Source organism: Lutra lutra, chromosome 7 (assembly GCF_902655055.1).
Source record: "Lutra lutra chromosome 7, mLutLut1.2, whole genome shotgun sequence".
In the NCBI taxonomy this organism is placed as follows: domain Eukaryota; kingdom Metazoa; phylum Chordata; class Mammalia; order Carnivora; family Mustelidae; genus Lutra; species Lutra lutra.
The window spans coordinates 62,827,184-62,840,647 of NC_062284.1; the positions used below are offsets into that span (position 1 = coordinate 62,827,184).

Consider the following 13,464-nt stretch of genomic DNA (forward strand, 5'->3'; position numbering starts at 1 on the left):
ATCTGGCACTCATTACCTATTGTCTCAACTCTGCCTCAACCCATTCTAATCCATGATTAAACAGCTACTAAACTGACCTTTCCCACATACAAATCTGAGCACATCACTCTTTTCTCCAAAATTCTTTCAAGGTTCTCCATCACACCAAAGATAAAAATCTAAACTCCTCTATGGTATACAAAAGCCCTTACGCTGTGGGCCTTTACCAACCCTGATGGCATTCTCTACCATTCCCTACCTGACTGTAGTGTCATATTGAGCCTCTAAATATTCATTAAACATATCATGCTATCTACATATTTACGTACTTTTCATTCTGTCTATAATGTCCTTCTCCCCCACCCCTCAATGTCATCTGCTACTTTTGAGTACTACATCTTCTGAAAAATCTTTTAGCCACCTTCAGATAAGCTGGCAGGTTCTGCCCCCTCTTCTAACACATCTTTCTACTCCCTACCTCATCAACCAACATTGGATTCATTGCTCCTAAAGAACAGGAGTCTTTTTTTATCTTCATAGTCCCAGGGCCTGCCACAGTGTAGGAACACAGTAAGTATAAGCTCCTAGAGAATAGGAGTCTTTTTTTATCTTTGTAGTCCCAGGGCCTGCCACAGTATAGGAACACAGTAAAAAAGAAGTTGCTGGTAAACAAATGAATAAAATCTCTAAAAGATAATAAGCAAAGGATAACAGATATGAGGAAAGTTAAGTTCCCAGAATCCTCTGACCTCAATCTTCACACTCCTTCATGCATCTTTTTTGCTGCCTACCAACTAGACTGTTCGTGCCTGTGTGTTCTTTATCTGTGCCTTTACTCACCAAGCTTTCTATATGGAATGCCTTTCCCCCTTATCAACCCAACTTCTAAAACCTTCAGTGTCCAACTCAAATGCTTTCTAGACATCATTCAGAAAGACTATATCAAAATTCCCCTCAGATGAGTTTCTTCCTCATCACACTACCGTATGAATCACACATCACTTCTTGCATATAACATTTTTACTCTTAAAAGTGAGCAAATGTAGTGGTTAAGAATGCAGACTCCAGACCTAGACTGCATGGGATGAGTTCTAGTTCCTGTTTATTAGCTATGTAACCTAAAGTAGGTTATTTTTACTGGCTATGCTTCCATTTCTTCATTTAGAAAATGGGATAACAGCATCTACCTCATAGCTTAGTTGTGAGGATTAAATAAGTTAAATCACTTAAAGTCCTTACAATAGTGCTAGGCATATAGTTAGTACTCCAAAAACATTAGTTCCTGTAATTACTGTATTTAATTATGGCAGCATTTTCCAAACTATGTTCCATATGGGTATAATAAGTACTACCTTAAAAAATGTTCAGTTGTCAAATAAGTTTGGTTAACTTCTGTATCAAATAATAAAATAAACATCTTTAGTAAAGGACTTCTTAGAGCCTTTAATGTAATATGCACTATGAATTTTCATGGGGGACGAGAGGTTTCTCAGCATTTGGTATTTCTCAAACTTGGACCATGGAACCTTTTTTTCCTCTCAGAGTATCTGAAAGACCTGCTGTTTCCAGAAATATGTGTTTAGAGAACACATCGGGCTCCTGAGTGGCTCAGTCGGTTAAGCGTCTGACTCCAGCTCAGGTGATGATCTCAGGGTTCTGGGATCCTGCTCAGCGGGCAGTCTGCTTCTCCCTCTCCCTCTGCCTGCCGCTTGTGTGTTTTCTCGCTCCCTCTCTCATTCAAATAAATAACTAAAATCTTTAAAAAAAAAAGTACATCAAATAATAAATTAATGTTACAGTGTAACATTTTAGATTACAGTATTTATAAAAACTATCCATGAAAGCAAATCACTTTTCTAAAGCTGCTAAGTTCCCAGTTTTTCCAAAATAGTAGTAACACCAAAAAAAATTCCACTAATGTAAAACTGAAGATAACATCTGGGATTTTGGTATACAATAAAGAAAGAATACAAGACAATTTCTCAAACTAATGTCAAATCCTTTCTGCTGTGAGGGGCACGATGGCCCATCAATGAACAGCAGCAATAATATGTTCCATTTAATAAACTACATACAAGTTTAATTCTCCCTGAGCTCAACTTCCCGTATGGCTAGCTGGCAGATTTTTTAAAAAGTGCCTGGGTAAAGGAAGGAAAGTAAGTAGCTCTTCATCTTATCAATTAATAAAATGGTTCTTAGAAATTAACATATGTACCAAGAATGGTGCCACATCTTTAATTCTAGAAAATGTGTTTACTTTCACCTAGTATGAGATCTAAACAAAGTCAGTATAGTGCTCGCTTCGGCAGCACATATACAAAGTCAGTATAATGCTGTCCAGTGTCAATGAATAAATGCCAATATTTTGCCAACACTGGGAATGAGTTCATAATGAATCCTACTAAGAAATAAAGGTGCATTTTTACCAGCAGGTATAACCACACATGAATGGAGACCCAAGAAAGGACACAATGAATAAACATAAACACAAGTGAGAAAACAGCGAGAGGCAATGAGAAAACACATGGAGTAAAGCAGAAGAGTTCTAAAGCTCCTTAAGAGTTTCCAAGGATTAAAAATAATACATAAACTGTACTAATACATGACAGGGATTTACGGAGATTCATCAATCTGTTCTTTACAAAAACTGAAACCATGATGGGACTGGTTAAATAAATGACCAAAGGTCAAACAGTAAGCTCACGGTTGAGAAAAAGAAAATTGAAGACTCTCCTCTTGGGGCGCCTGGGTGGCTCAGTGGGTTAACCCTCTGCCTTCAGCTCAGGTTATGATCTCCAAGTCCTGGGACTGAGCCCCGCATCGAGCCCCACATCGGGCTCCCTGCTCTGCGGGGAGCCTGCTTCCCCCTTCCTCTCTGCCTACTTGTGATCTCTCTGTCAAATAAATAAAATCTTTAATTAAAAAAAAAAAAAGACTCTCCTCTTACCAAGTTCTTAAATCTTTCTAACAAGACAAAGGAAAACACAAAAGCTAGTTGTACAAGAAAGGTGGGTAGAGGTGGACATGGAGAGCCAGGGAAACTTTTCTACTGAAATTTGCCACATAGATCCAAAGTATGTATTACCTCAGTTACTTTTCTTTCTACTTCTGTTCCATCCACATAATACACATCTGTGATGACACGGGTGACAAGCGTGCGAACCTCACGGATTGTTCTCATGTGGCGATGCAGGACATGGCCATGTGGGGGCTGAGGCATATCAAACTCTTCTTCTCCCTGTGACAGAAAATACAGAACACAAGCATGGGTCTCACTGCAAAAAGAATCATAGATCAATTTCTTCATGATGAGCATTGTTCAGAGTCCATGAATCTAGTGTGATGGAATTTTCTAGTTGTTTTGTACTCTACTCACCTATAGATAAGAACAGGGATGGACTAGCTATACAGCCAGAAACTAGGAAGAGTTTGTAACAGTTTATCACTTAAAATAACCTATTTCTGTCTAAGTCAAAATCATAACATCTAGCACTTGTATCAAGGATATTTAAGTGAAACTCTGACCCCCATAAAAGTACATTTTAGGTTATAATCCTTCGGATTCTGATGCTGACTTGTCAATCAGTATACAAACTTATACTTGCATCATCTCTTTAAATAAAAGGCATTCTTTAGAACTTTATATTAAGAACAGAGTAATCTATTAATCTCAGTGCAGTCTGTTTTTCCCACATTAGTCACCAAAACTATAGTTTAATTATGCCTAGAACTAGATACAGATTTCTCTCAGAATTAAATATAAAATATTTAATCTGTTTCAAGTAATAATTATAACTTAAGAGCCAAGCTAGTGTCCACAAACAGAAAACATTAATAAATAAAGATTTTGTATTTACTTGTACTATAAAGAATAGTTAAATAGCTTAAATAAACCCTACATTTTTATGCCAACTGTTACATACATGTTTTCTCATTACGCATATACCACATTTGACAGCATCCATGCCCTCCCCCCACCCACCCCCACTGGCTCTCTAATTCTGAGCAGGAGAAAATGCACTTTTTCTCCCACTTCCACACAGTAGACTGATTTTTTTTTTAAACAGTCAATGTCAAGGTATCCAAGTCTTTCCAAAGAACTATATATACCACTGCAATGATGATGATCCTGGGTTTTTACTGACCAATATGGTAGTAATTTACCTAAAACTTTGAGTAATTTTCCTAATTCCCACTCCAACTACATCTTAGGGGTAAAGTATCTACTAAAATGGGTATCTAAATTATGAGGATATAAATAAAACAAAAAGTACAGAAACATAAATCAACTAATTTCTTAAAATATTTTTGTATAGTGCTCGCTTCGGCAGCACATACACTAAAATACTTTTGTATACACAACTCTGGTTAATGAGTGGTCAGAGCTCTGGTCTGTCACAGCTCCATCATCAGGGTGCTGCTGTATCAGAACCATGACAGCCTAGACCTCCTGCCTACACAGGGAGAACCAGGCCCTGGATCACAGAGGTCTTAAAGGTTTCAGGGATACATCAACACTCCTTGCGTTCAGACTTCTCAAGACTTCCTGCATTCTTCCACTAGAAGAGCCAGACAAGATGATCACTTCAAGAGAGACACTTAAACATGTCTGATAGAGTAAGAAAGGAGAGAAAAGAAAGGGGGCAGATAAAAAGAAAGCTATGCTTACTCTCTTCAAACAGTCTTCTGAAAAGAGGTCTCCGTAAAGATAAATAGCTTGATGATCTTAGCATTATAAAAGGAAGATAACAAAATGAAAACAAAACCAAACTTTCTCTTCATTAAAAGCCCGGCTCTAGGCGCACTGGATACAGAAGTGAAATTTTAAGGACTATCTAAGGTAGGCTGCCTATGCTTTTCCCCAGCACTGGCCCAAGTCCTACCCAGAATGCAGTGGATACAAAAACACTGGCACCTGGAAAACCTCCACAGAGCCTTCCTCACTTTCCAACATTCTTCAAAATACAGCACAGCAATGCCGACTTGTTACTGTACTCACCTCATCTGTTAGTAAAATATACACGAAGTTTACCACTATAATCATTTGTAGGCATACAATTAGTGACATTCACATTCACACTGTTGTGCAAACATCACCATAATCCACCTCCATAATATCTCACCTTTCCCAAGTGAAACTGTACTTACTCACCACCTAGATTTTCCTAGCACCTTTCTTAGCAGGAAAAATTAGCTCTTAAATATTTCAGTTATTTCACTCTGTATGACACAATAGCAATACAGTATCAGCAGTGGTGTTTAAAATCATAATAATCAACAGGCAGCAGCAGTAACCAACATATACTGAGCTATCTACTATGTGCCAGGTGTAGTGTTAAGTAAAGGCTTCACATGCCTTATCTCATTTAATCCTCACAATACTCCTGATAGAAGTGGTCTGACTCCACAGCCTAGGCTTAACCACTCTGGCTCACTGGCTCCTGCTCTCATCATCATGAGATAGGAGCAGAGATTATTTCCCTATTTTACAAAGAAAAAAAAGGAAGACATAATCTAGTGGCTTCAACAAGACTGCTATCTTTAGGATCAAGTTTAACACTTTTTATAAAGGTAGAGAAACCACATTATTACATGGCAGACTGTAAACACTTTAATGGTAAAAATAGGTGCAAAATAGGGTCTGATCTATTATAACCCCTATATTCAAAAAGCCATGCTATTTTTAATCTGTACAAACTGATAAAGTCTTAGGTCTCATAGACTGTGTTACCTTGAAAGGCTAATAATATAAACATAATTTCTGGAGTTCCTGGAGAGGCACAGATAAACAGAACAAGACTACACAGGCCATGATTAATAAAGAGAAAAGCAACATAGCATAATGAAAAGAATACCGATTCTGAAGTCAGATATGCTGAGTTCAAATTCCAGTTCTGCCACCTACTGATGGCAAAATCTTGGGCAAGTTACTTAACCTCTCTTCAGCTCGGTTTCTTTACCTGTGAAATGGGAATAATAATACCAACCTCATGGGTTGTCTTGAGCACAATGCTGATACACTTTAGGTGTTCAATAAAGAGGAACTATATTATTTTTATAAAACAAACAACTTGGACAATTAGAACAAGAGGCACATCACTAATGAAGCTTTCCTAGGCAGATTCCAAGTGAAGATAGTCTACCAGAGCAACTGAAAAGGCAATTTAAGCACTATTAATAACTTCCAAATTTTCCCTGCCATGGAACCCAAATGCCATCTGATGAGATTTTATGAACTTCCTCTTATTTGTTAATAGGTACAGTTCTACCACAGCTTCTTACCCATTCAATTTTTATTACTACCTACACTTCCCAACTCTCTTCCCAAGAACCTGTTGCTCCTCCAGTCTTACTTCCATCAGCCCCAATCCTTTTCCTCCCATTTTATCTAGCTGTAGCCTCTTTCTGCAGTCCTAGTCACCGGAGCACTCCTTCCTCTCTCTCTTACTGTTCTGTTTCTAATACTGTGGTACAGTATCCTTCATGCTTCTCTATCCCTTCTCCTCTGCTTTGTACTCTCTCAAGTTCCTGGGAACCTTGGTGAAATAAACTTGGGAGGGAAGCAATCAGCTCTGATGCTTGTAAGGGAAGATGAAAAATCGTGGCAAAAAAAAGTTAAATGTAGAAGACTAGACTATATTCCTGGCTTTCTTTTCCAATAAAGTCCTACTTGACAAACTCCAACACCGTTTCAGACTACAAACTGGATACAGCTACCCATAATTTTCACTACCCTATCTCTATCCTGGAAAAATTGTTTTTTGTTTTTAATGACTGTTCTGTACAAAACCCTTAAGAATTATCATTAGGTACAAGTACCACATCTTCAATTCTCCAGCAATCCATGAAGTCAAAAAACAGGGCCCCTAAGATAGTCTGTATGTTGTCTCACCTGGCTATGGAGAGACTCTGTATCATCCCCAGGAGCAGTGACTGGTTTTTCACCAGTCCCCCTCTCAGTCTGAACTGTGGCATCTTGTTTTCCAGAATTCTGGTCCACCGTACTGGTCCCCTGTTCACATACATTCTTTACAGTCTGGGTTGCTGCTGAAACAGTTTCTGGAACCCACAGGGAATGCTCTATGGTCTGGATTCCTATGTTATTTTGGCTGGGCCTTTCAATCAAGGCATTACTAGGTTTTTCCTGATTGGTATTCTGGCCTTCTAGCACATCTGTCTCCATTGCTTCCCCTTGAGGACTGGATGGCCCCTGTGTGGCCACCTGCTGGGAGACAGGAGAAGGAGGGTCTTTGACAGGACAACTGGGCTTCATAGGCTGTTGACTCTTCCTGGTCCTTTGTTCACCTTCCAATTTTTCCTTCTCTTCTTCATCTTGAGTACTTGGAAAACTGAGCGAATTCCCCCTAAAAATCAACCATAGGAAGAAGCCATGTCAAGTAAGCAAGTGTGTGTGTCTACTGGCAAGAGGAAGTACACAAATTTGACAATCTGAGAAATGTGGGGAAGGGAGGAAATAAGGTGACTCAGTATATCACCTTACAAAGTTCAACATAATTTCACCTTTTTTTTTTTTTAAGATATATTTCTTTTAGAGAGAGTGAGAGAGAGAGCACAGTGGGGAGAGGGAGGGAGTCTCAAGCAGAATCTGTGCTGAACCTGACTTGGGACTTGATCTTATCACCCTGAGATCACAGTCTAAATCAAAACCAGAAGTCAGTCCCTCAACCACGTGTACCACCTGGGTGCCTCAACCTAACTATACTCTCGAAAAAATAATGGCACATAGGACTATCCCACCATGATGATAAAATAGTCATAAAATTTCTTCCCATCACTAGTTACGAACTCTGAAATCTGACACCAGAAAATAAGGTAAACAGAAAGATGTAAAGCTGAAGTCAAAGTCAATGAAGGCAGTTTAGGATCTACTTCAAAAAAGCTCAATTAGGTCAAGATGTATAGTTTGGTTTTTATTGGTTCTAACGTTCTTAAATGACTCCTAGCAGTCAAGATACTTTCCATTACCTCCTACCCCAACCAATAATTTTAGGGAAAGAAATTTAATTTACACAGCATAGAGTTATAGGTGAGAGTCTAGCTTTGCTAGCTATACTGGTATATCTTACAACTAACAATTCAAAATGACTTGGGTTTCTTAAAGACATTCTCAAGATACAGCCTACTTTTCATTAGTCTTCCCATTGGGCCATCAGTGACTTATTCACTTATCCCACAAGCATTTGATTAATGTCTCCTCAAACTAGATACCACCAAGCTCTGAGGTGCCTAGGGGCTTTTTTAGATGTCCTTAACCAGAATAAAAAGACCCAGATTAACTCCAAGTGAGGTTACACAGGAACTTAACATTCATATCTTATTCATCTCTACTTCAAACACCTAACACAGAGCTCATTATACGTTAAGTGTTTAATAAATGTACTACGAACAAAAGAATTAATGTTCTCTCCATTAAGAGATTGAGTAATTGTAAAAATCAACTCTCAGATTAAGTAAACTAATTGTATAAATAGCAAATTCATATAGAAAATGCCTATAAACTTTTAACTTTTTGGTAAATTAAAATTCAGTGAGTCATTACACTATAAACAAAACAAGAAACTAAAGCATTTTAGGCTACATTAAATGCATAGTAGCCAGAAAAAAGATAAAAGGAATCCATTCTAAACTGACCATGGTATGACCATATCTGTATGTTTCAGTTTGGAGTATCACAGTTTATATGGCATAAACTGAGATACACCTAGAAGAGAATAGCCAGTATAATCAAGGATCTAGAAACCATGTCATATGTTGCTGAGAGCATTTGGCCAGAGAAAGATGGAACTAGTCATTGAGAAAGAGAAAGCTGTCTCCAATCTGGAAGGAGCGCTCATCCCTTAAGAAATGAGCTGACAAATGCAGGCAGAAAATAGGAAACATGAAGAGCTCTTGGAGAAATGCCCTGCTCTGGATCTTGAATAAGAAAGAGAAAAGTTTCTGAGATGTCTATCTTGTTGAGCTCAGTTTACCAAAACAGGATATTAAAGAGATTTAGAACAGAGGCGTAGTCTCTGTTTGGTGGTCTCTGTTTGGTGGTCATAGCTTGAGTCCTGTCAGGAACCTCAAATGAATAAGGATATATAATACAATAAAGAAAAGGTAAGAGTAAGAGTCCACCAGGAGACAGAGGAGTAAAACCTACCTCTGAAGAGGTTGTAAGTGACCATATATATCGATTACTTAGCACAGGGCTAGGTACACAGCAGATGCTCAATCAATACTAGTTGAATAAAACAAAGCAATTAAGAAAATTCTATTCATCTTTTCTATGACCTAAATACTCATGTCTGAGTATTTCAGGCAGCGAACATCAATAGCTGAACAACAATGAGAGTCAAAAGCTGGAAGCAAAAGTACTTGATTAACTATTTGAAAAATTCAATTACCACTGTTTCCCACCCTTAAAGAAGCCTACCACATTTTACAGAAGCTGTTTATTTAGGGTAGAACTTCTGAACAGAGGGATGGCTGGGTGGCTCAGTTGGTTAAGTGTCTTTGGCTCAGGTCATGATCCCAGGGTTCTGGAATCAAGTCCTACATTAGGTTCCTTGCTCACCAGGAAGCCTGCTTCTCCCTCTGCCTGCTGCTCCCCATTGTGAGAATGTGACCTGGGCTATTTGATTCTCAAGAATACCAACAAGCTCACATTTAATAATCAGAATGCTAATAAAAGCACTGACAAAACACACACACACACACAAATAAATAAAAGCACGGACATATTTCCTTCTGACTATTTATGTCAGTAACATTAAAAATTATGCTGCAAGGGCGCCTGGGTGGCTCAGTGGGTTAAGCCGCTGCCTTCGGCTCAGGTCATGATCTCAGGGTCCTGGGATCGAGCCCCGCATCAGGCTCTCTGCTTGGCAGGGAGCCTGCTTCCTCCTCTCTCTCTGCCTGCCTCTCTGCCTGCTTGTGATCTCTCTCTGTCAAATAAATAAATAAATAAAATATTTAAAAAAAAAAAAAATTATGCTGCAAATAACATTAGGAACATACCCGCTGACAAAACATTATCCAACTCTCTAATTACAGAATCACTGAACACCACCTAATAATGAAAATACAAGCTTATTTCCATTGCCTTATTTCCTTATACTAAATATAAGAACTGTATATCCCAAACAAGATACTCTATTTAAATAGAGAAAAAATACTTTGTAACTCAAAAATTTTTTTTGTTTCAGAGCTATTCTAAGAGATTATGGAATAAAGAAATCAGGCAAATCTTAATTCCATCAAGTATGACAAACTTTAAATTTTGGGGTGAACATCTCAGTTTGCCCTTTGGGAAACTAAAGAAAACTGAAAAGTCTTATTAAAAGCAAACAGTTCCAAAACTAAGAAAAAAGGCGTGATTTTGAAAATATAGAACTACAGATTTTTTTTAGAATGATATATTTTCATAAATTTATGAAGACTGAATCATTTCAAATTGATAGAATAAGTAAATCAAGATGAAAACATATCTATAAAATATTAAATAAAATTTCTCACATCTCATTTATAAATCCATCTAGAATATGTCACAATCCCTCAGATAAAAATGTAAGCTCAAATTCACAAAATGGTAGCAATGTACATTCTAGATTTTGGTACCAATCATTCTGCAAATCAATACGACTCAAAAGAGGCTATGAAAATAATGCTCACCTCATGGGCACAGAGGAAGGATTCTGACTTCGAGCCTCATCATCTTGTTGGGCTTCACAAACACAGCTAAACACAGACACAGTCTTCGGAGAACTAAGATAATAAAGCAATACTGGGTTAGTATGGAAAGGGAAAGTACCTCTGGCGATTATCCTTTTTAGGCACAAAGGGAATAAAATCCTTGCTCTATATCCCAAACCACCTTATACCAAAATACCCTTCATACTTGTTTCAAATTAGCACAGTTAAAAACTCCCAAAAAGATTCACAGGAAATAAGATGGGACAAAGGACTGTATCAAATACCAAAAAGATGCAATCAGCAAAGTCCAAACTTTAGTACTCTATAGAACAAACAACTCAGTTTCTTCAACAAATAAATTGCTAGGGGGAAAAGGGGGGTGTGTGGCGGGGGAGGAGATCCCAATAGAACAATGAATCATGGAACACTACATCAAAAACTAATGATGTACTGTATGGTCACTAACATAACACACACACACACACACACACACACAAAAGGACATAATCAGATCTGATGAGACAGATCAAATCAAATTTTAACTTAAGAGACATAGTATGTGGACCTTGTTTGGATCTTGATTTAACCATGTAAAAAAAACTTTTATGATGCAATCAGAGAAATCTGAACACAACTTTTTTTTTCAAGGAATCACTGCCAATTTTAGAAGTATTATCATAGCACTGTGGTCAAGTTCAAAATAAAAAATCCTTATTCTTTAGAAATAGCAGTGAGATATTTATAGATAAAATGAGATACGCTGGAATTAGCTTCAAAATAATCCAGTGAGGGTAAGTGTGATGGAAGTATTTATAAATGAACCAAGACAATAAGTTAGTAATTTTTGACACTGGGTGGTGAATACGTATTGGTGCATTCTACTATTCTTTCTACTTCTGTATATACTTGAAACCTTCAATAATGAAATGTTTAAGAGAAAAAGAAGATAACAGCAAGTAATCTGAACAGAGCCCAGTTAACAGATGACACTTTATAACAGTGGTACTGCTTCACCTAAATGCAAAAGAAGCAATCATTTAAAATATTCAAGCAGAGGGGTGCCTGGGTGCTCAGTGGGTTGAGCCTCTGCCTTCGACTCAGGTCGTGGTCTCAGGGTCCTGAGATCGAGACCCCCCATCGGGCTCTCTGCTTGGTGGGGAGCCTGCTTCCCCTCCCCCTCTGCCTGCCTCTCTGCCTGCTTGTGATCTCTGTCAAATAAAGAAGGTCTTTTAATAGATATATAGATAAATAAAATATTCAAGCACAGCTTACTTAAATGATTTCTATGGTGAACCTAACTGTAAAGTGAATAGTCAAAGACTTTTAAAATCTAGATTCTCATATACACAATTTCCTTAACAACAGTACCAATGAATTTCATCTCATTCTCTGACTCCCCAATACCCATCCTCCAAACTGAAGTCTTACCCTTATTTTTCATCCCTCCATTTGGCACAAAAGGTTCAACAACACATTGTTCCCTCTTAATGTGCACATGCACAGACTAATGACAAGTCATGTCTGATATATAATTATGTTAAAACCTAAGCAAGTGTATACTTCCATTTTCTTTAACTTGTTAACATTAAAGAGTCTTTAACTGAGTAAGGACCCTCAACTGCTTATCTTCCAAATTAAATATGCAAGAGCCCAGAGAACCATCTCTCTAAAACAGAATTGAGTATAGTTCAAAAGGATTTACATGTGGGTCAGAAACTTGCAACTGAGGGTCAAATTTAATCCACAGACATGTTCTATTTGACCCAACAAGCAAGGATTTTATTTTAAAAATCCAGCTTTCTCTTTAAAAGTGTAAAGGTCTGCCAACAGTAAGTTTGCACTCTTGCACGGTAATAACCAGCTGGAGTTGAACAGGGGCACATATTCAAATGGGACACACATTCAGCCAGCCAACGTCCTTAATACTCTATGCTCTGGCACCTGGCCTGCTTTACTTATTTACTGTACTTGCCAAGCCCCATTTAAGAATCCTCACCTATATTTCACCAACGACTGCTGCTAGTATGTTCATGCTGGATGACTCATGCTATAAACCAACGAAACAGTTCTACTCTCCCAGCCACCAGATGGCAAAGCTTACCACAAGAGCCTCAGGATGGGGTCACACTCATCCTCCAAGCATTACAGCATTCATGACAAAGCAAAAATCAACAGTTCAACACAGTAGTTAACTTGGCAAGCAGAAGAGAAAATGGCCTGAGGTTGCAGCTGAGTCAGGAATCTTTGAAGGAACAAGGTCTAAGGCTAGCTCTTATTAAACCCTTTATTACCTTACCAATAAGCAGCAATAACCTCTCTCATCAACAGGAAAAAGAAAAAAAGGTACTCCCACATGAACAAAAGGAAGAAAGAGAAACACCTTTAAATATCTTAGTTCTAAGGACAGTAAAAGCTTTATTAGACTGAAAGTATTGGTAAGACAGCCTACGTTAGATTCAACACATGGCTAAATCCTTTCTGCTGGAGTTTCATTTTAAGTTTTTTCCCCTATCAATAAATCATCTTCTCCTTATTACCAGAGTGGCTTTGTATATTAAACTCCTCTAAATAGCAACCAGCTCTGGTTACCTGGCAACAGCCTCAGCAACAGCAGTAGATCCATTTTTTCTTTCGCCAGTTGTAGGCTCTGAATAAAAACAAAAGCAAAGACAGAAAGTAAAGAGAAACGGAATTCAGTTAGTACCACACTTATAAACTTGTTCTACTAATAACTGCAACAAGTGACAAAAAGAGGTAAGAATAAGTGAACAAAGATTTATCATTTAATGG

The 13,464-nt window shown here is 37.9% G+C and overlaps 1 protein-coding gene across 5 annotated transcripts in view; it reads right to left on the bottom strand.

Annotated features, from left to right (window-relative positions):
* The window catches only part of TP53BP1 (tumor protein p53 binding protein 1), a 74,589-nt gene that overhangs the window by 15,448 nt on the left and 45,677 nt on the right, over window positions 1-13,464 (bottom strand). For all 5 annotated transcript variants that reach the window (XM_047736468.1, XM_047736469.1, XM_047736467.1 and 2 more), the window contains 4 exons: window positions 13,264-13,321; window positions 10,654-10,746; window positions 6,872-7,343; window positions 3,065-3,217 (listed from right to left, as the gene is read on the bottom strand). In XM_047736468.1, coding sequence (XP_047592424.1) covers window positions 3,065-3,217; window positions 6,872-7,343; window positions 10,654-10,746; window positions 13,264-13,321 — 776 coding nt within the window. The remainder of the gene's footprint in view (window positions 1-3,064; window positions 3,218-6,871; window positions 7,344-10,653; window positions 10,747-13,263; window positions 13,322-13,464) is intronic.